The sequence below is a fragment of the Coturnix japonica genome, chromosome 4 (genome assembly GCF_001577835.2).
Source record: "Coturnix japonica isolate 7356 chromosome 4, Coturnix japonica 2.1, whole genome shotgun sequence".
Lineage (NCBI taxonomy): Eukaryota > Metazoa > Chordata > Aves > Galliformes > Phasianidae > Coturnix > Coturnix japonica.
This window is the reverse complement of record NC_029519.1, coordinates 11,153,081-11,179,983: the sequence shown is the minus strand read 5'-3', so window position 1 is coordinate 11,179,983 and position 26,903 is coordinate 11,153,081. Positions and strand designations below refer to the sequence as shown.

General features: G+C 44.4%; 1 protein-coding gene across 4 annotated transcripts in view; it reads right to left on the bottom strand.

Annotated features, from left to right (window-relative positions):
- Positions 1 to 26,903, bottom strand: part of ARHGEF9 (Cdc42 guanine nucleotide exchange factor 9) — a 173,633-nt gene that overhangs the window by 125,713 nt on the left and 21,017 nt on the right. For all 4 annotated transcript variants that reach the window (XM_032444345.1, XM_015860490.2, XM_015860488.2 and 1 more), the window contains exons 3-4: positions 25,181 to 25,328; positions 22,230 to 22,330 (exon numbers count right to left, since the gene is read on the bottom strand). In XM_032444345.1, coding sequence (XP_032300236.1) covers positions 22,230 to 22,330; positions 25,181 to 25,328 — 249 coding nt within the window. The remainder of the gene's footprint in view (positions 1 to 22,229; positions 22,331 to 25,180; positions 25,329 to 26,903) is intronic.

The window sequence follows — 26,903 nt, the reverse complement described above, 5'->3', positions numbered from 1 at the left end:
CTACCTATTCCCATGCCTCCCCGCACCAAGGGCTGGCGATACAAGCACACACTGGGGATTTCAGAGCCAACTGTACAGACCCAGTCACCACCTCACCTGGAAACGGGGACATTCAATTGGATTTTTGTTTTTCCAGCTTCTAAGAAATAGATAGGGGGGAGCTAATATTAGCTTTTCCAGGAATAGTTAGGTGGCTAAAAAGAGAACAAAGGTGATAAAATAGACTGTCTGCAGCAGCCACAGAAGAGGTTTTATTGCTCTGGCCTGTCTGCTGCTATCCTCAATAGCCTCTGCCTTTTCTTGTCACCTGACTGAAGACGTAGATGAAACCCTTGTGTCACTGCTGACATCCAGCTGTCAGAAGGGGTGGGATTAAATACCCATCAGCTCCAGGTAGCCATACTGCTAGGCTAGGGCATTCTGCAATATACTCAATTAGTCAATAAGGAAGGAAGAACCCCTGGGCAGCTCAAGCAGCTCTTCCCATCTGCTTTATTAAAGACCATACATCATTGCATGCCCAGGGTGAACAGCAACATGATACACTTTGCACTCCCACAAAATCCATCCCTGTAAAAGCCTGAGGTGTCAGAGAACTAAACACACAACTTGCTAATGGGAGTACAAAGGTGGCTCCGGCCCAAATTGCAGCAGCTCACATAGAGCTGGAGGGGGACTCTGAGCCCCAGCATCAGCTCCACACAAGCGGGGTGTGTGCCCCTAATATGTTCATGCTCCTACCAACCCTTTTTCCTCATTCCCAAGCATCGCTTCCCTGAGACCAAATGAACTCTCCCCTTTTTGAACACTGATATTCCCATTCTCTTTCAAATAAAATACTTGCTTCTGAACTCCATTTTTTTTTTAGATGCTAATTTACCTGATGGTTAATTGTACACACTTTGGTCACCCTATAACCAGGTAACAAAGACCCTACGCTGCAACAAATGGAAGTGGGAAAATGGGTTCCCTTCTGCCCTGCTAAAGCCCTACTAAAACCAAGTTAGTGCATCAAAAGCCACGAGTCAAATTCCCTCTGAGATGTCTTGCTTTCTGTGGGCTGGATAACAGTGAGGAACTGCATAATTTGTTTCTTTTTTTATGACTGCATTCTGCCTTCTTGGGCCACCAATAAGCCTGGGTTTAATGGCATGCAAATTATACACAAACAGTCAAACTGTACTGAAGTACCAAAAGACTTCCCCCCCTTCCCAGGAACAAAGGCTTGACATGTTGTTGCCTTATTAAGCCTATTGTGAATGTACGTGCTTGGATGATTATAATTACAGGAATTTAGCAGGGTATTTTGTTTTGTTTTATATACTTTAAAAAAAAAACAACAAAAAAGGAGTTAGAGGAAATGGAAAAAAAGAACAATCACTGCACACAGACACAAAGAAGTTTTCCAGGAGCCACATGAGGGTACGTGAGGAATTGCTGTTTGCAGAAACAGGAGCTCTGGTTGGCGTTAGCAATGCTAGACAGTCATTAAGCGAAGAACATTCAACAAGGGACTGGGCTATGGATAGCTGATGGGGAACCCCTCCATATCCATACCATGTAGCCTTTGCAACAGCCTCACTTGCATTTCACCCAGGGGAAGGTTCTGACAGTCCCCAGATGCAGACCCAGACCATGTGCGCCCTGGGCTCTAAGACCAGAGCACGGTCTGCTCAGCAACACCCTCCAATCCCACCAAATTGCATTCTCTCAGTGCTTCACAAGCCAAGAACCAACCTACCAAATCCAGAACTGCCATGATGAAAAACAATCCTCCACAGTAGATGATGGCAAGGGCTGAGCTGAGTTTTTATTAGCGTTCCAGTGACTACTGTGCAAATCTCCATGCAAAGCTGTGCTTTGGGTCTGCACATCTTGGGCCGGGGCCTGATCCATCATCTACAGAGTGGTAACCCAGTCTGAAGGTGGACACACTGTCCTACCTTACACACATAGCGTACCATGAGGGGAAGGTCTGCATTCATTCACGCAGCACAAAAGAAAGGCAGTAAAACAAAAGTGCTGGCAGCACTGCAAGCAAGGTAGACTTAGGGATAGCACAGACTAAATTTCCAAAGGTCCTCAGGGTACCTTCAACTGCTTCTCATTCACCCAAAAGCAACCAAGGAAGGCAATAACCCAGAGCAGAATGAGGGTGTTACCTCATAAGAAAACACAGCAGTCACAGAAGCAGCTTTCAGTGCCTTGGCATTAGTTCACTCAGAACTCTCAGCTACGTGATGCAGTCCTGACATAGGTAGTAAGAAGAGCAGAGAGGTTATAGCAAACAGACCTTGACATTTGGGGAAGGGCAGATTTGTCACACGAACAGCAGCTTGATTTTGCTCTTGTTTTTATTTCTGCAAACAGCACAATTCTGTGAAGGAAGCATTTGGATTTTCCCAGATGAGTCCCAAAACTCAAAAGCTGGTTTCTGCCCCAATTTCTGCATAATCACCACATGAAGACCGGGAAAGTCTGCTCCCATGGATATAAAAGCTAATAGCTGTAACAAAAGAAAATGGCTTCTTAAGATACAATTTTTCCTTACTGATTTGGACAGCTGAGAGCAAATATGGCAGCGACAGCCCATTATTTGACTTGCAATGGGAGCAGGCATAGCAATTCTGCAAGGAACATGTAAATCTGATCCTTTGATGACAGTCTGTTTTGGATCAGCAACCAGCCAGGTACCCTGGTGCCCTGTGTGCATGCTGCTCCTCCAGACAACCCTGTGCATCTATTAGCAGCATCTGCTGCTAATAAACAGGGAGAAGCCAAGCTACCAGCTTGCAGCTATTTTTGGATTAGAAGCCTGTTTTGAAGGCAAAGAAAATTTGCAGCTTTCACAAAGGCCTTTAACCTTCTTTATGTGGGAAACTACCTACTGTATATTCCCACCAGACACATACTCACATACAGATTCTTTAAATTACCTGAGATCCTGAGATATTATTAGCATAATTTCCAAATCAGAAACAAAAGCGCGCTGCCAGGAGAAAGAAAACAGGTTCTAAATTACTATTAGCCACAAATGTTAAAAACCCAATTCTACACTGCTTAACTGATGAGAGATAGATGTTATCTGAGAGCAGAGCAGCAGAGAAGTGCAGGGAGATCCCTTGCCTGTACCACCGGAGTTCCTCAGAGATGGGTCACTTACTCCATGAGATCTGAGCAAGGAGAATTCGCACAGCCCAGTAAAGCAAAGTAAAGCAAAACTGGAGGCAGAGGGACAAAGGACTGAGAGACCCAAGCCAAATGCAACCCAACAGCTCCAGCTCAAGGGCCAGTTTAATGAAAAAGAGCCCAAAGCTCATACACTCCTTCTATTTCTGTTCATAACAAGGATGTAGTTTGTCCCACCAATGTTATAATTTGGGAGTAGATGGTGAGGAATGGCTCGGTCTGGCAGTGCTGCTGGGACAGGGAAACCACTACTAAATGTCCCTTCTCCATGACCCCAAAGAACTACTGTAACCAGAGAGGCAGTAAGAGCTGCAAGGGACTGATCTAAAGGGATCTTTCCAGTGACACCTTCCCTCAAACACACAAACCTGATTCCTCCTGCCTGCTCCAATGCCCTCTGCTGCTCTCTCCTCCCTGTGCCTTTGCAATACTGCGCACAAATTGGAGCCCTGAATATTCACGCTATTCCAAAACTATCTGGGCTCTGAGGGAACAAAACTTGCGTCACCGTATCTGCACATCAAAGACCTTGCAGCCACAGCATCTGCAGGGGCAGGAGAGGGAACAAACAGGAGAGAGGTGACAGTGGGGAAGTCTTTTTTTTTTTTCCTTTCTTTTTTCTTGCACAGAGGGAGCTCCCCATCGAGATTTGCATCAGAGTATTTGCAGATCTGGGAGACTGCAGTTCTTCTGAGCTTTCATAATTCCTGCTCAGCACCAGCCAGGCTTCACCAGCCCTCTTCCCTCCCCCTTGCAACCCTTCTTAGCATCCAAAGTGTCAGCTAAACACTGATGCCAGACTGAGAGCTGCTGGCACAAAGGTGTTGTTTTCATATTTTTTCTTGTTTTTCTCCTCCAGTTCGCATTATCCACAGCACCTTGAATATTCAGATAGCTCAGATAACAGACACTGATGTTTCCAGTACATTCTAAAAGACAACTGTCAGAAAAGAGAAGCCAGTTCTTTTCAAACGCCTCAAGATGCTCAAATCTTTTTTGCTTTTCCTGAACAGCCACGTCCCTTCCTTTCCTCTTCTTTGATACAGTTACAAAAAATATTGGCTCAGATACTAATTCCATATCCAGTCCCTCTCAGTCTGAACAGACCTTTGCAGTCACCCTAAGCACTTTATTCACCACCCCCCCCCCAGAGTTGTCTCTTCCCTGATTCCAGTGAAATTCTCCCCAAAGCTCAAAGTTGCCGGAGGAGTGCAGCTGCTCATTTAATTTTGTCCAGATCGTTAGAGCTGATGGAGTGTTCCATACTGGCCATGCCTGAGCAGTCAGGTCACTTACAGCACCTAACCTGGTGATATCCAGCCAAATTGGCTTGTAGAGCACTAACAAATTTCTGGGGAGAACAGCAAGGGGCAATAGATCACTCAAAGATGAATTTAAGCTGTCAGTTATTAGACTCACTTCTCTAGGTTATTCTTTAGAGACTCGTTCAGAGCAGCACATAGAGCACAGCTCAGAAACCACTGCTTTAACTAATACATTCCAGATGCCTGTTGCTCTGTTGTTAGGGCTCAGCAGGTTTCCACAGCCTGAGGGCTGCAGAGCAATCCCAAAGATCACTAGACAGACAACACGTGGATGGCAGAGAAAGACAACGTTTTAGGCTTCAACTTCTCTTTAAGATGAGACTTATTCCCAAGTCAGCTTATCAAGTGGCGTTCTGAACAACTAAGTGAAGAGCTTTACTTCACTTCAAATGCAAGCAAAAGAGGCTCTTTCTTCTCTGCAAACCAGCACAGAATTTGCAAATTCTACGATGCTGCAACTCTGATATGAGCAATCAAACCCACCTTCTTTATACCTCTGCTGAAAACTTTCAGCCACTACTCTCAGCAGATCTGAGGACACAAGGACTTCTGCAGCAGCAATACAGAAGGCAGGATGCAGAAGGGTGATGGGATTGCCTCCGCCTTGCCCACGTAGCCAGCAGCAAGTCTCTAGCCTCCTAACCCTGCGCCAAAGCCTTCAAACCATGTCACAAGAGCGTGCTCTCTAATTAGATGACTTACATGACTAACCAACACAGTGCAAATTGTAAATGTCAGCAGTTTAAACTATGGTACAAACTTCCCTTTGGGAGAATCCTCCTGCTTTAGAGATTGATATTTATTTTTTAATGAACACAGGGCTGAGAGTATTCATGTGGATACAGGAACAGGGGAGGAGTGTGCACGTACCTTAATTGTTACTTCAGCCTGGTTTCTAGTGTTTCATAGTTTTTCCTATCCATTATACAGCTCCAACAAAAAATAACCCATTAGCTGAACTCAAGAATAAATCCCAACAGTTTCAAGCTGTAAATAATCAAGTCAGATACATTGGATTCTGTAGAACTTCTGTTTTCACCATGCGATGGCAAGAAAAGAAGAATGGAAAAGAAAAAGGGTATAGTTAGAGTCACCTTCACCTTTTCTTGTTACATTGCTCTAACAAGAGATAATGGTTACAGACAAATGCTAACCCTAACACTGGTGAACTGCAGGACCATAAAACACTGGCTGCGCCTGTTTGTACATCTGTAAGCCACTGCTATGGGACTAATGAAGGTACGAGCTCAAGGCTTGCACTGTAACACTGACATGATTGCCTGTCTCCAAAAGCCCCAGAATGAAGTGCCCAACTGAGTTCAACAGGGAGATCTGAACAAACATGAGAGGATTACGCCCTCTCCACCTGAACTCTGCCTTTCGTTTCTCATAGACCAGCAAAGCCCATGAGTCAGTAACAGCAGCCAGCACACAGGTGCACTGCACCAGTCCATGCCCTGGGGAAGAGCTCATGGAAGCCTCTTACAGGCATTTAGGCATCCCTTTCTCAGGGAAAAAATGTCCATGACTGCTAAGGCACCCAGACAAAGTGAGTTTTTGGTTGCTGAGGATGTTCCAGAGGTCGGTGATGCTCAGCACCTCCAGCCAGGCATTCTCCAGCTTTCTGTACCAGCATCAGAGCAGCAGTTCTCAGTGTCAAAACAGTCAGAATTCCTTAAGGAAAAGCAAAACAAAACACTCTGCACCCCTCTTTACTCCACTCCACCTTATCCTTAACAAGAGCTTGCAAAACTTGTTGTTTTTTTAAGCTGATGGTTCTCATCATATTCAGCCATAACTATTTTTATTTAGGAATGTAGCAAAAAAATAGTATAAATTATGCTTAAGAAAACCCTTTGGCATTTTAACAGACATTGGAAAGAACCAGTTTCAGAACAGTGCCTTATAATGGATGTCTCCATGGATACGTCTTTGTCAGCACCTCATTAGATAAGAGATGTATATGAGTACCTTCCCTTCTGCATTTCAGAAGGTACCTGAAAAACACTAATTATGCAAATCTCTCCCCTCTGACTGACGGATGCTGGTGAGTTCAGGTGACAAAACAAATGAGCTGAGCCATGATACGAAGGCAGGACAAGGGATTTCATTTAGACCTTCCCTGCAACTGCTGACACTTCAACAATTACCAGAGACCGGGGAACTCCTTTAGGCCATGAAGGAATTTTTCCTCCCCCCCTTTTCATTTTTAATGGAAAAGAGGAAACAGACTGAAAGGAAGAGCACACTGCAGAGGCAGAATTCAAAGAGCATTTCAAAGAACTACAGCAGGTCTAGCCAGGGCCTTGGAGCTGGAGACACAGCCCAGAGGAGCTGAGATAACCATTCTTTCTAGATGCTCCACAACTGGTGACTAATTAGTCTGGTCTAATTAGACAAATAGACCAATTAAAACAAAAATTCAGCTCTGCAACCACACTGGAATCACAAAGGTAACTTGGCTTTCAGAGCAGCATCTAAAAAGACAAAGACAAGATTGAGGGACCCACGCTACCTGTAAGCCAGCCAGAGTTAATAAAAATCACAGGAACAAGGTGAATTGTGGGAGAACAGTCCCACAGGGACTTTCAATTTCTCCTTCCACTGCTGAGCACAGCAGAGGTTCTTATTTGCTGCAATCTCCTACTCCTGAAGCAGCTGGGAGCACCCTCAGATCCTGGCATGGATCAAAGCCACTGCAGGGAAAGGTTCTTATCTATCCCCAGGAAGCCATTGTAAGTCAGTCTAATTCACAGGAGAAATTCTTTGGACTGCTCTCAGTTATGCTGATATGCCACAGCCCCATGGGGCTATCTACCTGCTGGGGATCACAGCATGCTTCTTCAAGGCTCTACTGCCTTCCTTGCCACACAGGTGGGAGCAGAGAAACAGCAATTCCTGCCCCTTGACAAGGAAAACCTCCCACCAGCAGTAGGCAAGGCATCCGAGCCCATTGCTATGGCACCATGAGAAGGCTGAGAACTGAGCCCACCACTGATTTCCCAGTATAACTAAATTGTACTGAATCCTCAGACACACATCCCGAGATGAGAGCTGCCTGTTGGAAGCAGTTCTTAACAGAGACCATCCGGTGTGGTGTCCCTATTTTGGGTGTGCTACTTTGACACCTCAGGAACAAAGTGGAGCTGTGCCATGTTTCTCACATCCAAAGCAAAGATAGCTCACCTGACAAGCTGCAATGCTTCACCCAGAAACCAGTGTCCAGCCCTAGCACCTTGCATCAGGCAGAAGGGTCAGACTCTGGGAGTGCTGCTCAGATCCAACATAACGCTGGGGTCAGACTAAGAAAGGTGGATAGAAACATCGTGACCAAACAAAATGCTGTCTGCAGTGGAGGTTGATGGATACTGCTAAATTGAAAAGCATCACTTTGCTGGCTGCTCACACAGTCAAGGCTTTCTCACATCATTTTGGAATAAGCAGCAACTATGCCACGACCAAGCAAGCCAAATATTACTGTTTCATCTGTCATACAAACAACACTGGATCTGGATATGTGAGAACCAGCTCCCTCGTGGCCCATCTCCATAATTAGTCCTTTACCTGAGGCTGTGAGAGCAGAAATATTTTGCAATACTTCTGAAGACAATTATTTGCACTCATATAGCACCTGTCATTCCAGAAAACCCCACAGCACTGTAAACAAGAGCAAGCACTTGTCCCTGAAACACAACAACCTTGGCAATGCCATGTAGCAGTGCCATGTGGCAGCTCTTTAACAGACACAATGAAAGGAAGATTCTCCCAGCTGTGACAAGGCAGAACAATACCTTTACACAGTGAATTTCTCAGCACCGAGAGCTGTAGCAAAGCCTGACTAAACCAAAGTCCCAATGAGACCCTGCCACATGGGCACAGGGGTAGCTCTTCAGATGGACACAGAGTACAGAAACTTTTGTGAACCCATTGAAAACACTCCACAGTCCATTCAAACCCATTGAAAACACTCCACAGTCTCAAGAGTGGCAAACCAGAGCTCCCAGCTACCAATCAAACACCCTTAAAGGATTTCCTGAAGACTTAATCGGAGTAATTACTGTGTTCATGACAGATGTGGTAGCAATTTTAATCTTAAGTATCTTTTTTGCAGCCCATGTGATAAAAGCAAGTAGCTACAATTAACCAAAGCTAAGCTCTTCATATTGAATACAACACTAAGAAGTGAAGAAAAAGGACCGTAACATAGGCAGAAGCCAAGAGCAGTTAGTCCAGTTTCACCACAGCTGTCCTCCAGCACCTGGAGGACATCTCATGCCTTTCTCAGTTTCATTTGCCTATTCAGCCACATAGGAACGAGAGCTCAGAGCTGCTGCGGTGCTGGGAGGAAATCACTAGGACAGCAGATGTGCCTGCTACTTTCCATGTGTACTTCTGGGATGTGACATTCTTTTTGTCAGAGAACAACTTCTTTTTACTCCTCATGAATTTCCTCAATAACTACAGCTTTCAGAATACGCTTTAAGACAAAGGCTTGATTGAATATTAATGCTATCAAAAAATAATGGGAGTATGTCCTCGATCACGTCTAGACAGAACCAGATATAATGGATTTCCAGTATCTAGGTAGTAGATATAAATAGATTAACATTACTCATACAGACCTGAAACAGTTTTCTCTATGCATTATCTACAGGAGTGATCGTGCAGCACAAGCCCTTTCAGAAGATCTGTTGTCTACCAAGGATGTGCTGCTCCGCTCCTGACTTGCTATTGGAAAAGCATTTGGAGAAAAAATGGTGAGGGGGTGTTGAGGAATTGCTCAGTTAACATTAGTGGTAGCTAACAGGAATCCTCATACAGAGCTGGCTGTGGAGGAGCAGAAGCACACGTGTCTGTATTTCAGACAGGCCCTACTCCCATTATGTCCACAAGTCTGTCTCCCCAAAGGCAGCACAGAAATGCTCACTTGGACCCACAGCTGGTTTAGCAAAAGCAGCAGAGTGCTGGAATAAGACCCACAGTCAGCCAAGAGTTCATCAGCACAAAGACCTTTGTCAGGGAAGAAGGGGGGGGGGAAGAAACAAGCAGCAAATGATCAGGAACGGGTTCATCTATGAGCTAAGGCTGTTTGAGGTGTAAGCCTGGGGGAATTAACTTTAACACTCCATTTCAGCTTTCTTTTTTTTCCCCTCTTTTCTCTTTTGCACAAACTTGCATCTCTTTGCTGTCAGACTTTGATGGTTTTATGTAACTGCTTAAAAATTGAACAGGCTTCTTAACTTAGGTTTAGCAGAACACACTTTTTTGCCTTTCTCTTTCTCGAATGCGCATTAAGAATAAAGATTTCCGGAGAAAACAAGACCTTTCCATCCTCTGACATCAGCCACGGTAGTACACAAAGTCACGTCCTTGAGGACTCTATTTTTTGTACGTACTGTTCCAGCAGAAGCCGACGCTTCTGCAACCCCCGTGGGCTTTACAACTGGTAGCTGGAAAGAAAGATTCATCCCAGAGAAAATACATGAGTTAACTGCAGCAACAGCACCCACAGGGCAACTCTTCAACAAGAGGGCAGTGACAACGAAACCCAAACATCTTGGCAATAAAGATTGCAGCAAAACAGCAGCAAAAGCCTCAGAGTGGCAGGCAGGGGTTTGCTCTGTATTATGGCCTGAGAAACAGTGCATGACCTGCTGCTGTCATGAGAATTATTTCCCTTTTTATTTTTTTTTCTAATACAAGCTTCTGCTCAGGGTAACCAGATGAAAAAGCTCAAGAAGAGGCTCCCTCAAGGCTCAAAAAACAAAGGCAAATAGCCTCCACCCTTTACTGTGTGTTTATATTTCTTAATTACATTGGTTTCTAAGTCAGAACCATATCTGTTGATGCTTTGGATTGGCAGTGCCGGTGGTAGAGACATTTAGGAAACCTGGTAAAAATATTCAACAGCAAAATCTGTAATTAAAGCCCTTCTCTGCTCCCACTTTGTCTATTCAAAAGTGTCTGCCTGTGTTTGCACTGGGAGCTCTTCAGGGCAAACGCTGCTTCTTACTGTTTGCACAAGCTCAGAACAACGGGTTTGGTCTCAACCAAGGGCCACAAGGTACACTGAGCAACAAACACAGCACAGGCATCTCTTGCTCCAGCTGCTCTGCTCCCAGCTTGGAGCTAATGCATCAGGCTGGCAGCAGTCAGCTAGGGCTGCAAAAGGTACCAGGCGCAGGCTTTGCACAGCTCAGGTTTTGGGAGACCATGAGTGAAGCACACCTGATTCTACACTGGTGCACGGTGTTTGTGCACCCTCCCAGGCTGCCCACCCTGTGGCTGCCTCTTCCTGTTCATCTCCAAGCACAGCAATCCCAGCTGCACAGCACATCACCTTCCCAGTGCCACAGTGCCATACTCACGAATCACAAGAATTCCCAAGAAGGGACAAAACCACACCAAGGACTGCAATCCCAGCAGTATAAAAACAAATTAAACACTTGATACCCGCAGCATCCTACACCTGAAGAGCCAACAGTCTCCCATTGCTGCATGGATGCTGCTATGCTGCCCCTTGGAGGGAGGGAACGCTGGCAGACAACAAACCTAGGAGTCTTCCAGCATCACACTGAGTCAGAAAGATGATATGCAAAAAAAGATAGCACAGCTGACCATGATTACCTGCTAATTATCTCATGGCTCCATCATTTGCTCTGGAGACTCTCCAGGCACAGAAAGTCCAACCAATGTATAAACCCAAAGCTTACACTGCAAGTTTGACCTGTGTGTCTAAAAACTCAATAGATGAGCCACCAGAGCATGGTCCAGGAAACAGAGCAGTGACCCAAGGAAATTCTGCATGTTTTTAGAGCCCTGACAAAATGACTGCAGCTTGATGAGGTTTTTGAATGCAGCCTGCTTGTGCATCTGCATCGTGCATCCAGAGTTCAGCATAGGAGGCATGCAGATGTAACCAGACAGCAAAAGCATCAGCAAAAGGAGCTGCTAATGCAGATTTACAGAACAGTGTCATGCTTTTGCACCAGGCAAAAAAAGCAAATAATGAGATAGTAGGAAGACCCTGAATGTACCTGAGAGGCTGCAGAGGCATTGCTGCCTCACACAAAGCTGTGCCTTCATAGCACAAGCAAGGGGCTGATGGGGTGTGAAGGGAGCACACATTCCCCTGAGGCTCTCACCCTTGCCAGGATTGCAGCACAGGCAGCAGCAAAACAAAGTGTGATGCCTGCCTTCCTGACCGGATCCTAAAATTGCATGAATCCTGCCTCAAATCCAGGCTACACTGTTCACAGACACCCCGTTTCCTTACCCATTTTGTGCAAAGCTGCAGGGGATCGCTGCCTGCCCTTGCAACTCCCGCAGAGTGGCTGCACCACGCTCCAGGCCACAGAAGCAGCTCAGAGCCACACCAGCCTACATGCAGCATGTTATGTAAGCAGCATGGCAGGCATCTCCTCTCACATCACTACCAGCTACTCAGTTAACCCCAAATCTGCAGCAGGACCACGGCTGCCTACAACAGCAGCGTTCCACTCAATTGCTCAGTGTCAAGCAAGAGTTATCCACCGCCAAACTTCTGACCTACTTCTGTGTTGTGCTTTTCCCCCTCCCTGCTCCTGCCCTCAGTCCCCAATTAAATCTGTGTGAGATTTCCTCAATTATCCTCTTCCTGCTAATAGATGTGGAAAGAGGATGCCATAACAATGTATTCCCCTGGCAGTGGTTCAAAATAAATCTCCGAATTAATGTTGAAGAGTGCAGGATGTATGAATATTTTAATTAAACATAAATGTATAGGAAGAAGCCGTTACATTCAAGAAGCTGATATTTTGCTGTCACCACAATACTTAACCTCTCAGACATGCACTGAGAATCCTAGTGTTCTTGTTTAATTGACAAGCCAATAAATCAGTGCTAACATCCCCTTGCCAGTTGTCACTTGGGATGTGCTACTTCGGAACACCACAACGTTCACCTGGCACAGCCTGAACAGCAACACGCACAGGCATCCTGATTGAAGAACACTCAGGTCTGGATGAGTGCAAAATAATGAGAGCAAATTATCTTAACACCTGAAAGATTCATTGCGTTACCAAAGCCTTTGTTTCTTGGACACATGCACAAAACATGACAGACCTGGAGGTGGGGGAACCCAAACCATAAACCTCCATTTGAGGATATCTTCAGGAGAAAACATTTATACATAGCTTTGGAAAGAACCAGAGGAGAAATATAGAACTCCTATTTCATCACATTAAATAAGATATTCTGGGTAAGCACTCACAATTCTGGATGAGTACAGAAATAATTCCCATTTGAGGTCTGTGAGGAATAGGTAGTAAACAGTGCTGGGGAGTTGCCTCGCTCATTACAGGAGCTGGCAAGCATTTGCTCTACTTTATAGGCCCCTTTTCACTCATCCAGAGAAGTACTGCAAGATAAGAAATTGCAAGTCTTCATTAAAAAGAAACAAACAACAACAACAAAAAGACTTCAATCCAATGGAAACTACATCTACACGCTGACAAGCAGGAGATTTTTCCATACTGGAGTTACTATTTTATCTCCTTTATTTACTCAGAACTGTATCTCTATTTGGCAAGAAATGCTATGTGATTTTCTAACAGCCATATACAGCAATAGAACACATCACTGCAAAAGGAGAGCAGTGTAGTAATACTACTGGATAAAGGGAAAAAAACGGTTATTTTAAGCCTGGTGAAAGGTACCATGCAGCACATAAAAGGATGCCAGACCACATCCCTGCTGCAAATGCTCAGTAAAATTAAAAGACAGTGAGTTCACACAGCTAATAGCTAGTAGGGTGGTCTCAAAATTGTATGGGGGCATTGCATTGGTGAAGCTGAAATGGAAACAGACTTAAGTAGCAAAGAAAAGCTCCACGATGAGATGTGAACGCCTTCTCTTGAGAGGAGCAGACAGACACAATTTTGAACTATCCTCCAGTATTTCTATGTGCTCTTTGTGGATATTAAAAATGATTAACACCTCTGGGAACAAAGTGTCATCTCTCAAAACCTGAGCTCTCTTTCCGTGTAGGAAAGGCAGTAACTCCCATCCTGAAACTGTGGAGCAGTAATACTCCACTCCTCTCTGGAAAACACACTTTCTCTACATGTCTCCTGAGAGGCTCTAAACAAAAAGCTGCAGCTTCCCCTCTCGCCTCCCTCCCATCACTGTTTGCTCTATGTACACCAAGGGCCTTCGTTTCCACCTTACTGCACATGTACTGAAGCTATTTTTGGCCAACAGTGACGTGGCCACTTTGTTTGCATAACTAGGTTCCCACCTCATGATCTGCCGCTCTAATAGTTTGCAAAATAATAGCTGGGAAATGTCTGACTCCTAAGAAGTGCTTGTAAAGTTCAGTTTGCCTTTATTCTGGGGCCAAAAAGAAAGAAGAAAATGGTAGGAAAGAAGCATATCTTTCTGCAGAAGGGTTTGTAAAACGCTTCAGTAAAACATACTAAATTCTTTAGTAATGACTGTGTGGGATGTGGGGGCTTCATTCTGCTCTGTTTTGTCTGAAAGAGTATCAAAACAGAAAAAAAAGACCCAAACTGGCTAAGGCAGACAACCATTTTACACAATACAATCTTCAACATGGCCCGATCTACTGCGGACCTGATTCGTAACAACCCACATCAATCCCCAATCCCATCCATGGGAAATGCAAACTTAACGCTGGTAGCTGAGAACAACAGCAGAGCTCAAAATAGCAGCGTTTCAGATTGTCAGCTGGATGGTTCTCAGCTGTCAAAACTGAGCTGTAATCACAGACCACTCTGGAGGAATATCTGGTATTTGTCGAGTGTTAGAAATCAAAGTAAGGTACCTTAGAAGAGAAGATGGCGCTAATAAGGAACTAAAGCACGCATACAAGTTGATCTAATGGTCAGCAGTTCCTGACCTGCACAGCTGATTTGCATGATGTAAAGCACTGCCCCTTTGGGGTCTTACTTCACACTGAGCCAAAGCCTTGCCCTGCTCCTGTGTTGCCTGAATGCGAGCTTCATATTTGGGCAGGATCATTGCTCTCTTTGGTTCTGAGACACTTCACTTGCTCTCCATCCCAGTGCCCAGCATTAAGAGGGTTTGAGGCACATCACTGTACATACCCATCAACTCTAGTGGAGTCATACAGATAAACCTGTAAGATAAGAACACAGATGGCTCGATCCCTGACAAAACCCTACTGCAGTAAAGAGACAGAGATCAGAGTGGGGGCTCTCCTTCCACATCTCCAGGAGGGAATTTCTCACATCTGAGCAGCTGGAAGGCATCACCAACAAGATAAAGGAATCCCACAGAACAGCTTCTGGCAGTTACCCTGTGTAATTCCAAAAATGCAGGCAGCATTGCCATGGGACCTGAATGCATCATGGCTACAGAAAAGTCTTGAGAATAAGGTAAATGAAAGCTTTTCCTTTGCTTTCCCACTTCCTAGGGCCAGTAGAGGCTATCATCCAACTGCAGTCCATGCAAAAGGTAACTGCAGCAAGGCAGCACTTTCACTGCCTGGCAACATGCTGCTCGCAGCTCAGCTCAATCCCCTCGCCAGCACTGTGCAGACACTGATTGGATAATAGGTCAAAATCTCCCACATCTAGACATCAGAGCAGCACTGAGAACCCTACAGCATAGCAAACCTCCTCTAAAAGACAGTTAACAATTTCTGCCTGGCTCCGGGGAGACTTACTTGTTTCTCCAGGCAAGGTTGAACTCACCTAAAAATTTGGAAGCATGTCAAGAGGCAGAACTGAGGAGCACCCATCATACAAAGAACAATGGTGGAGGCACTTCTGCTTTTAGATATGCTAAGTTCTTGCATGAGGAGGAATGCAAAGGGGAATCATTCAGTACTGACTCATCTCTCCCCGAGCAATCTGCTTCTCAGGCATCCCACTCCAGCTGTGCTTGGCATCAGGTCTTTTCTGGCTTGCAGCAGTTATTTTTTGTTTTCCTCATTGTCATTTACTAAATCACATGCAACACCACTGAAGAAACACCCTAAATTTGACACCACCACACAAAGCAATAGCAGACAAACAGAATGACAAAAGACCACACTTCATTAGCTAATAGATTTACATAACAGAAGTCCTTAACTGGGAAGCAACTGGGGCTGCAGCAGCTCTCTACTTTCAGCACCAGTTATATCGCCTGCTGAGGACAAGAGCTGTCCAAGGCCCTGCCAAAAGACCCCTTCAAAGGCAGTCCCCAGCAACCACAGGCTGTGGAATGTTTCCCTGATAAGGCAATGCTTCCCTTCATGCTGGCTCTTACATTCTGGACTCTGCAGCTTCCCATAATCTTCAGAGGACACTGCAATGCACCCTGCTGTTGCAGGTATCTTGGTGTTGTGACAGCAAACAGAGTTTAATACTGACAAAAGCCACTGTGCAATCAGCTATGATTCCATCTATTATTCCAGTTGCATAGGAGTGCAACCACTGACCCCATCACACCAGATGGAGCTAACATTAAATTCTTGTTCAAATCAGACTGATCTCTCAAGGTTTGAGACAACAGGATAATAAATTTCCTTACATATTACATATAGAAACTGATTTATTAGGGAGATCAATACCTATATTCTGCATAGTCCATTAAGAGATGACGTTTTCCCTTATTCATCAAGAAGCTCATTGCAGGCTACATGATTTCACTAGGATAACACCCATGTTCCTATGCAGCTTCTCACCCTATGAATGTTAGATTCCTCATTCCCCAAGTACCAGCAGAGTGCCAATACATCTCCACCAAAATACACAATTATAATCTGACTGGAAAAGATGGGGGAAACAAGCTGCAAGGATAATCACAGATCTCCCTTCCAGAGTGTCAACTGAAGCAAATCAACAGCTGAGGACGCAGCACTGTGTCACACACAGCTTACAACAGCACAGAAGCAGGATAGCCCTGCCACCTCCACAGAATCCAAGGGAATAGCCCTGCAAAGGAACAGCCTTCAGTTGGGTCAGTGAAGGGCTTCAGACTTCATGCCTTACAGGACCATATGAGGTCTGTAACCATAATGGTTACGCACCATAACCATTTCCCCATCAACTTTCAGTGAGTTTCTGGATGTGTTCCCTTACCCATTGTGCACTTTCATGTGAATAATGCATCTAAGAATCATGTCTCAGAAGAGGTTGTGAAGCTATGACTGTGCTTTCACCTCTCCCTCCCAAATTTAGCTCCTTTTCAGCTACATACTGGCAGCACTGCAGCGGCCTTGAATCACAAATGCAGCCAGAGCTTAGGAAACACTACAAAAGCACTTATTCCAATATTTACTCAGAGATTTTTTTATGCTACACCTACCACAGACTTTGGTTTATTAAGAACATAGTGCACTGGGGAAGGGCAAACCACACAGAGCTGCCAAGCAGAATGTTATTAAGGTTTTAGCAACGCAACGCAAATTGAGTTTATATTAAAGCCTCTCTTGTATAAACCATATCCTAAAGAGAAAAACAGTGACAGAGCTGAGTATTGAGGTGAAGCAGAGAAATCAAGGTAGATCTATGGAGCAATAGGGAAAAGAATCCATTCCAAGTTGGTATTTCAGAGGAGAGCTTAATCTGCACTACAGAAGAGGTGATTATGTACAGTCACCATTCCACTCACATTTAATACCATGTAGGATGCAGCACTTACCATCTGTAGTTGCACAGAAAACGTCCCAAGGTTTAATTATGCTATAAAGACCATCATGAAGCAAAAGATTCTCAATATAGGCTTACATCTAACCTTGAAACAGCTGAGAACCTCTTCTAAGTCTGGAACTTCAAATCTCTCTTGCTATCTAGAAGAGAAATTCACCACTCCAAACTCAGTGTTTCTTCACATCAAGCTTCTCCTTCCTCTAAGGATTCCTACTCACTAAAAACCTGTTTGTCTCCAGGTGTGGTGGAGAAACTGCTAGTGTAAGACCCAACTAACCGAAGCTTATGTTCCCCCACCACTGCTCTGTACAGAACACAGCAGCATTAAATGCTATTTCTAAAGCATGACAAAATAACCAAAGCTCTGCTCAGTTCTGCTATTAGGAATCTTAAAGCATGTTTTGCGCTGCTATTCCATCACAGTCACCAGGGAGTGAGCTCAAAGCATGGACCACTCATGCGAAATGGATGCAGATGGGTTTAGGGATGACCTAAAGTTCACTGCAGACTATACACATGCATTCAATGTGCTCTGACCAGTTCATAAACAAAATCAGATTAGACACATCAGACCTCAGGTGCTTAAAAGGCTCCTACTGCCGCAAATGCCACTCACCCAGAGATCCTTGCTGAGCACTCTTCACATAGACATAGAGGTAGCATTTGCCAGCACTGGAGTCACAAGTCTCCACAACAGGGTCATTGGGATCAGTCAACTTGGACTGAACTGCTGTTTCCACAATGAATTAGCGGGTCTTTTTTCCCCCTTTTGTCTTTTCTATATTCTTTAAACAAGATAGCACACACACATTTACAAGTGCCTACGAGTGACTTTGGGGAGGAAAGCAATGGAAAAAGCTACACAAAGATTCCAGAGCACTAGTACGAATAGCAATGTAATCGGTTTATCAAGATATAAAATAAACCCCAGAAGACACACAGATGAGACGCACTGAGGCAGCAGAAGAGCTCAATGTTCAAAATGAAGGAAGACAGATTAGAAGACGATGTGTTTTTCTGGCAGCCCTCTTCATGTGCATATAACACTCTCATCAATGTTAATTTAAATATTGGTGATATTTAAATTAATTAGCACCCGGAAAACCACAGGACAGCGCTTTTCTATCAGCTTATTCATGTGGATAGAAGAGCTAAAAAATGACTATGATTACACACAGCTCACGTATCAGAATGCAGCAGTCTGCAGTCCCTTCCACATCCCCTTCCTCCCCAAAGTAGCAAGCCAAGAGAAACACGGTGCAGGACACGTTTCAAACAGGAAAAAAATAACCCCACTAAACAAAATGCAAACTCAGCATTATGCTAGGTGATAAAAATAGCAAGCAAAAGAGCTGGTGCAGAATACCAACCAGCATTCCCTATTCATCTCAGCACAGCGTGAGGGAACCCAAATCAGCTTTCCCTTCACTCCTCTTTCTTGCAGGCTGCAGTTTGCTTGAAAATCCTATTCCTTACAAAAGTGTCAGTGGGGAATTAGCTTTGGGTAGGAATGGAAGCTCAAAGCAGCTTCTGAACATAGCTTGTGGTTTGGGAAGAAGAGCAAGGACAGGTTGGGTTGGTGGGGTTTCACAAACATTCAACACCTCTGCACAGCAGGCCTACTGATTGTTAATATAGAGTATGTTGAAGATGCGAGCATTAATGCAAAGTTTCCATTCAAAGTAGTTCAGTTATGGCCTTCATCCAGCACATAAAGTAAGGCCTTAGTCCTTTGTACTAGAGCACACAACACAAATGGGAGAAGTAGCAGAGAACATGAATGTTTGTCATCATCATTGCTAAGTTAAAGACTAAAAATTAAAGCTGTCCGATGCTCATCAAGTGGATGGTTCTAATTCCAGAATGGGCTGAATCTCCTTCTGGAGTATCTCCCATCAGCCACTCTGACCAATAAAACACCTCCCAGAATAGCTCTGGGGTTGGAAAAAGTAACTCACTTCTTCCCTTGTCCATCGTCCAAAGGGCTCAGCTACATACCAGTAAATCACAGAGGTAAATCAGATGCCAAGGTCTCTGTCAGAGCTACTGCAGCCTTTTGGAAGTTTCTTTTGGCATTTCAGTTTCTTGCTGCAGCACAGCCTGCAGATTTGGGCACCTGCCAGTCCCATGCAAGTTTGTCTTAACTGCACCAAATTGCTCCCATCAAAGTAAAGGCTTCAAGCAACCACAGTGATAAAATGAAATGCTTTACATATGAAGTGTTTCAGTATAGAGTTTTCTTCAGGCTGAGAAGTGTGCCTAAAATACTGAAAGCTTTCACAGGACAACTCAGTTTGATACCATTTCTTTTTTTCCCTTCATGAAATTAAGAGAGAAATGAATAATTATTGCTGTAAGGCTCTCCATATACCACCCTGGGGTGCTTCACTTTCCTCATTCCCTCCCACTAAGTGTTATAATAAATGTTATCTGTCCCATAGGAAATTTCCAAGGTTTGTGTCCAAACTCACTGGCGTAAACACATCTCTCCAAGGACCAAGATGGCACTGATGCCTCCAAGACAAGCCTAATGCTTTGTCAGTTTCCTTTTGCTCTCTCTCTACCCCAGGCATTTCCATTCAAGACAGAAATCAAGCAGTTTCTTCGGAAGCCCGGCAGCTGGTTTGGAAGTATAAATCACTGCTTTCTGTACTAGTTCTGCACCTGTCAATGAACACACCTGACAAGAGACACCCAAGTTCACAAATCTTATCTCAAATTTATAAATCTTGCCAATGAAGAAATTTCTTTCTGGCAAACAGATGATTTAGAGACCCATATATCTTCACTCAGCTTGGGGCAGAGGCAGCAGATGAATTTTCCAGCACTGCTGTTGTGAACCACATTTATATATCTGCTCTGGTGGTGTTCACCACAATAACTCTGATTTATAGACTCCAGCACAGGTTTCACACCTGCTCATTCACTGTAATTCAGGCTGAGCAACAGCTGCCTAATGGCAGTGCCAAACAAGTCTCCAATATCAGCTTGTTCAGCACCCCAAACCAATCCTGTGCCCCAGTGACAAACGGGTCTTTGGCACATCTGTGTCTGACCAAGAATCACATACCCATCTATGTGCTCACAAGGAGCTCATTTCTCTTTTCAGTTTCACATCCTCCTTATATTTCTCCACTGGAGAAAGAAAATTTCCTACCTATCATTTCCCAAACATCAGCAGTATTTCTGGTTTGCAGAAGCTTTAATTCTCAACTGCCTTTGTCAGGGTAATCTCATGTTAAAAGCTCTATTCTCAACCAGAAACAAGTCCAGCTTTTTGAGATGACTCAGGACACAAACCATTCTGTTTTTTGTGTATTTTCTAGCAATATTATGCAAGAACAGAACAACGTGTTGACTTCTGAGCAGAGCTGGAAGGACATCTACAAAGGCTGAGAAACATACATTTCCTATTAACAGATTAAGAAAGTGTTAGATTTGCTAAGTAGACCAAACATACCTATGCACTAGTTAACAATAGATTCCAAACACGGAAATGTTTCTGACACACCTGATGAGATTCTTTTATAGGGCTTACAGTGTGTCTCATTGCTGTAACAATCCTTGCTATATCCTCTATAGGGATATTACTGTTGCATTGCTTTATTCTGTCCCAGAAAGCAAACAGCTGTACTGAATTTTGATCATTTTATCTTCCAAAAGCTTAGATGTTCAGCATCCCTGTAACTAGAACAGCTGTTTCAAGGTGAAAGCAGCACTTATTTTTGAGAAATAGGGTAGGATCCAAATGGAGGTGAGAGAAAAGGAAAGGTTGAACTGCTCTGCTTGTTCACTGCCCTCTATCTTATATCTCAGCTCACCAAAATCAGGGGAGAGAACTAGAGGCAGTCCAGAAAGCCACCAAAAAGATAGCAGTGGTCTATCCCTGTATGTATCTCTTGGAAGCCAAGAAACACCCAACACAAGCAGGCCATAGAAGACTGCCTCACCACCTACTTACTGCTTCTACAGTGGAAAAACATGCACAAAAGGCTTTCCTCCTCAAAAATCACATTTTGGGAAGGCTGCTCATCAGATATCAAACGGAAAAGATATGTAATCAAGGACTGGCAAGGAAGGACAGTAACGGAGAGTAGAACTGCAGAGACACAACCACAGGAGGCCAGTTTCCTCCTGTCAATTCCAGCAGGGAAATTCCTGGCTCCTAGATCATCCTTTGTTTGTCTGCCCTAGAGGAACACCAAAGGCTAAACCTCTTCTGGCCCAGTCACTAGAAAACTTTCCTTGCATCATGGTAGACGCCAGCTAGCAAATCTATTGTGTTTTGTACTATTCAGTTTTATGTGTTGGCTACCAGCGAAGCCAGACTCACAAATGATACAAATGCCAAACAAGATCACAGAACAGCCAAGGTCTTCAGACTTCAAACGCACAGCATGGCACAGACAAAAAGCAATCCCACACAAAAACAAGGAAGCACATCAGACAGATGTAACCACTATTTGCTATCTTTCCTGATTATTTTTTTCAGCTTACAGAGAAAGACAGGGAAATCCCAAGGCCCACAACAGCTTTTTCTTCTCCAGCTAATAGCAACATTCACACAAAAAAAAGAGAACAAAACAGTGTCTATATTTGCAAAACTCTTCTGGAAAGAATCAGTCATGAATCTGTCACAGAGATGGCAATGGTAGCACTAACAAACCCAATGGACGTGTGGTAAGAAAGGAATGGGGGGTGGGGTGGAAGTGCATCATCAAAATCACTGAGCAAATCTATAGGCTGTTTGAAACATCACTGTTCCTCCACTTGCAAGCATCATTCAGCCAAAGGAATGGGAGGTCCAGTGCCTCCATCAGACCACAAAGCCTCCGCTATGCACCTGAGGGCGATTAATCCAATGGGAAAGGTTAGCGCAACCATTATCACTATAAAACAATTCTAATAACAAAAGAACAACTCTCATCTGTGGCTGAAGGAACCGCAGATTCAGGAAGCCATTAGTAAAGCAGGTTGTTAGTTTCCAAGGCTAAATATGTGGTAAGTAAACAACAACCCTGAAGCAGGCAGAGGCATATTTCAAACACCACCTTACCCTACTGATTTGCAGCTTCTCAGCTCCAGGCTTGAGGAGGTTCCACTTACGTCCGCCGTTCCTGCGCACCTTCAGAGTCTTTGAAGCCAGTTCGTTCTCAGCTGCCAGTTTAAAATCCAACAGAGAAATAAAGAAGGAAGGGGAAAAAAAAATAAAAAAGGAGGAATGACAAAAGCTAAATGCTGTGCTTTAGCTCAGGCTGGGGGTGGAGGCTGTTCTTTTAAATGAAAGAAACAAAATTGTTTGCAAGAGACTCATTCAACCCCTTCTTTAGAAAAAGAGAGCAGAGAGGATATTTAGGTGCTTTATTTGGTGCTTGGATACTACAGAAAGGCAGGCACAAATGAGGAGCTGAGAGCCAAATTAAGAGGTGGTCTGAGCAGGTGAGGTCAGGCAGGCTGGGTGTGAAGCTAGAGTGCTCTCCTAGATGCACCAGGTAGCAGAAGAGCCTCATCAACATGGACCAATAATAAAAGTACAGTAGCTCCTTGGGTCATAACTGCTAACTGTACCTCTGCAGAAATCCCAGCCTTATAACTGTTGCAGTTCGTATGATGCAACTCCTTGAAAAAGAAACAGCTTCCCAAATTTATGCAGAAAACAACAATGGGAAAGCCCACAAAAGCTGCTTTTCAAAGCAGTGGCTATTTCTCATCCCAAGCATTTCAGACCAATGCAATTCTCATCTGGCTTTAAGTTACTCTGTTCACACCAGCTCGCAGCTTGGCTGTACAGTTTGTATACACCCAAGCACAAGACTGTAAAGAAGAGGCAAATGGTGAGGAAGGGCTGGTAATCCACATTCCAAAACTGTTTTCCTAACCATCCCAAATGTTAAGTTCCTTATACTAAACCCTTCTTTTAGGGGGGTTAAGCTGTCACTTTGTGAAAGACTGGGTTTTCCCCTCCCACAACTAGTGAAGTTAGATGTTAACCCCTTGGCCCAGCTTGGGCTCCTTTCAGAGGGCACACATAACCCATGCAGCACGTGCAACTCACATCTGTTCCTGTCTCTTATACACATCTAGGGCCATTCACAGCCCACAGAGCTTTGTCATCCCTTTCATGGAGAAAGGCACCCATAGAAAACACATACCAGAACTCTTGTCCTATAGAAGACTGTAATGCTATAATGCAGTGGAAAGCACAGTAATAAGAGTGGGATAGCAAAATTCCAGGCTGCAGCAAGTAAGAATAAGCCCAAATGCAGCAGCTATGCATGCAGAAACAAAGGAGAAAAACAAAACGACCAACTGCTGACCCTTGGAAGACCTCAGGTAGGCAGGAACCTCCAACAAGAGCCCTACCTCCACTGCCAACCCTTAAATGAGGTCTGGGAAGGGGTGGATCCTGGCTCCACCCCTTCTGGTCACTCAGGTACATTGTATGCACCTGAGCTCCCCTGGTTGGCCCTGCTTTCCCACCAGGTGTTCAATCACTGATTCAAGCCATGACAATTTAGCATTTCCACTACAAAGACCAACCCTAATTTTCTTCTTCCAGCTGCACTTCTAACCCCTGTTTGGGTTTCAGATTCTGTCAGTCTCAAGGGCTCTGAAACCAGACAACAAAGGATGAAAGGTCTGAAGCTTTGGGTGACAGGGACACACACACTCCAGGATCTGTGCTCCTGGTGTTTAGGTCACCTTTACTTACACAGCTAAAGCACATGTCCCTGCCTGCTTACTGCAGGCTGCCTCTTCCCAAATGAAATAGCTGGGGAAGCTGGGGACTCCCTGCTGCCCAGGACAACAGCGCAGAGCACAGCAGAGCTGGTACCCTGCCCCAGCCCTGGGTGGGCAGCAATCCTGATTTTCTTCCAGCGTTGCTGGGAGAGAGATTGCAGTGAGACCCATTTCCTAAACGCGCTGCTGACGTAGGCACCCTGCTGTTATTTTTAGCAGCACGCATTTCACTTTCTAGACTCGTAGAGAATCAAGCTGCATTGCAAGTGCCGATTATAGCAAGAGGCTGCTACCAGGCTCCAGAGGAAATGTGCCAATATAGTAGCACTCGGGAGCAATGTGCAAAGGCAGTAATGCTCACATTTTGAGAGATGCTTTTGCTAAAAGCGTGTGCGCCCCTACAGAAGAGCCATCAATTAAAGAGGCAGCCGCTATGCCTTTTCCCTTCCGATTCTTCTTAATCCTTAATGTGCCGCTGCCGTCCATTAACTGCTCAGATCCCCAGTGCGCTCCCAAGCAGTGCCAATGCAGTCTGGCGGCATTCCCATGCTTCCCTATTGCTAAATCAGGGCATTCTTAGTGCTAGCACTGCCCCCTCCAAGAAACGATTTTCTTACAGCAATTATCAATCTTTTTAATTAGAGGTCTACAAAATCATGTTGCCCATTCAAGCATCTGCTTATTTACCTGCCAACACAAGACCATTCCAGCAAATATATTCTGTCGTGCTTTCTCCAGCATCTTTTTAGCAGGACAAATTACAATTACATTAATCAAGTGCTGCAGAGGTAGCTCACCACAGGCTTTGACTCACAGGGTTCTCTATCTGTTCAGGAAGAGCACCCAGAAAAAAACACAACTCACATCTTGCTCTTTTCCAAACAAACATTACAGCTGAGTTACGATCTCAGAATCCATCACTCAACACCTCCAAATGCCAAACACTCACAACAAAAACAGGTAAGAAGACAGAAAGCCAAGAGGAAACTACCAAATTACAACTCCCACAAATGCTGCTGAACAGCTTTTACTCTTTGTGCATCTATCTGTTCATCTTCTCACTGCCAAATTACAGGGGTTGCATTCAGAGACATTAAAGTTACAAGAAAGAAAGAAACTCTTTAGCATGTGGCTATCAAAGGCCTCCTCAGCTGGCTCCAGGGCTATAACAAGAGTGGATACAAGACATATTTGTCATTTTTTAGCCCATGTTAGAAAGACCAAAAGACAAAGATTTAGGGGGAAAACCACAGCAAAGCTACTCACCACGTCTTCGGAGCAGGTGCTGCATGCGCCCACCCACTTGGTCCAGCCCCATCGGGGTGCTCTGGGAGAGCGGCACAGAGCGACATCTCTCCACAAGCACCTTGAAGGGAGGTGTTCGTGGGGATGGTTGAGAAGGATGAGACATTGTCTGGAAACAAAAGAGTCAGAGAAGAAATTTAACAACATAACATTAAACCTGAAACAAAGAACGCACTTCTTTCTTCCCAAAAAGGTACAGCACACCTTATATCTCCTCACTGCAATTTGCACCCTCTTCATTTTATTTCTTGCTGAAAGACTAAGTTTTGCTGACCTTTTTTCTGGCTTGCCCTAACTTTCTCTGTATGGGGCTCCCTACTGTGAGCACAATAGGTGCAAAAGTCCCAACAACTTCTGATGGCACTTTCGAGGGTAACATGCGGTGAAGACATTTGTGTTCTGCATTGCATTTTGTCCACACCAATGTCACCAAGCCCCAGCAGGACCACAAGCAGGGAGTGAATTAGAGGGTGCTGAGGGCCCAAAGTCCGCTCTAACCTCAGTCTCGGAAACTGAGCACCCAGGGCTGAATTTGAATGAACGCTTGGGATAATGAGTGTAGTCCCCCACTTAAGGGTACTCAGGGTCGTTAAGGCCAGTTAGTGCACTCAATGCACATTATGGACAGACAACTGAAAGACCTGCTTCAGCTGGCATTCCTGAACTGAATTAGCAGATGCACCCTTTGGTGGCCTAAAGAAAATGAGAGACTGTTCCCGTCTGACTTTTAGCCTACAGCTATTTACACCCCATCAGCTACCACAGATCTACAAGCATGGCCATGCTCAAGAGACATTTAAGAAGTGGTAGAAATATCTCCAGCACTTGAAGCACACAGTAGTAGAACAATGCAACAGTGAGGTTTAGGAGAACGATCTGCTCATCTCTGTGCCTATCCAGCAGAACAACAATAGGATCTGCCCATCCTACTATAGAAATAAGCATTTCAAGTTTTCAGAATAAAGCCATGATACACAGCAAGAACAATTCCTGCAAAATTCAAGAGCCGTGCTGACAATAATACCTATGTAAGAGTGAATTAAATTAGTAACAGGATGTCAGTCTCTTAATTCCCAAAAATCTTAACAAGACACTCCCTTCCAGGCATTTCCAAAGGTCACCCAAGGTCTTTTTCCAATTCCATGAACAGAAGCCCACAGATGGTCTGTGAAGAGGACAGGAGGTGAATAAACCTAACAGCAATGTTGTTATTGCTGTGCTGTTGGAGTCATCGGGAGGGTACAAGGAGCCTTCTGGAGAGAGAAAGGGCTTCACATATAGACAGAATTGAATGGCTTTGGTAGTAACAGTAGTTTCTCTGGAAGATGATTGATAACAACCGTGAACAAGACAAGTCCTCTATATCAGTAGCCTAGGAGTTATTATTACAGACACTGGCAATTTATTACAGACACTGGCAATTGATTGCAGCACCTATAAAGCAGTCAAATATCCCCAGGTATACCCTAAGATAACATTAACCCAAATGAGAAACTAGCATTTATAGCTTAGTGGAGAAAAACGTTGGTGTTTCTCTTGCTCCTGAGTAAATCCAACCTTCATCCTCCTCCTGCAGGAGAAAATGATCCTGATAGAGACAACAGCAAGAATTGTGGCAAGGATTTCTCTTTCTGAAAATCATGGTTAGAAAACCTGCTTTTCATTCTCTTCTCTGTGACACGTG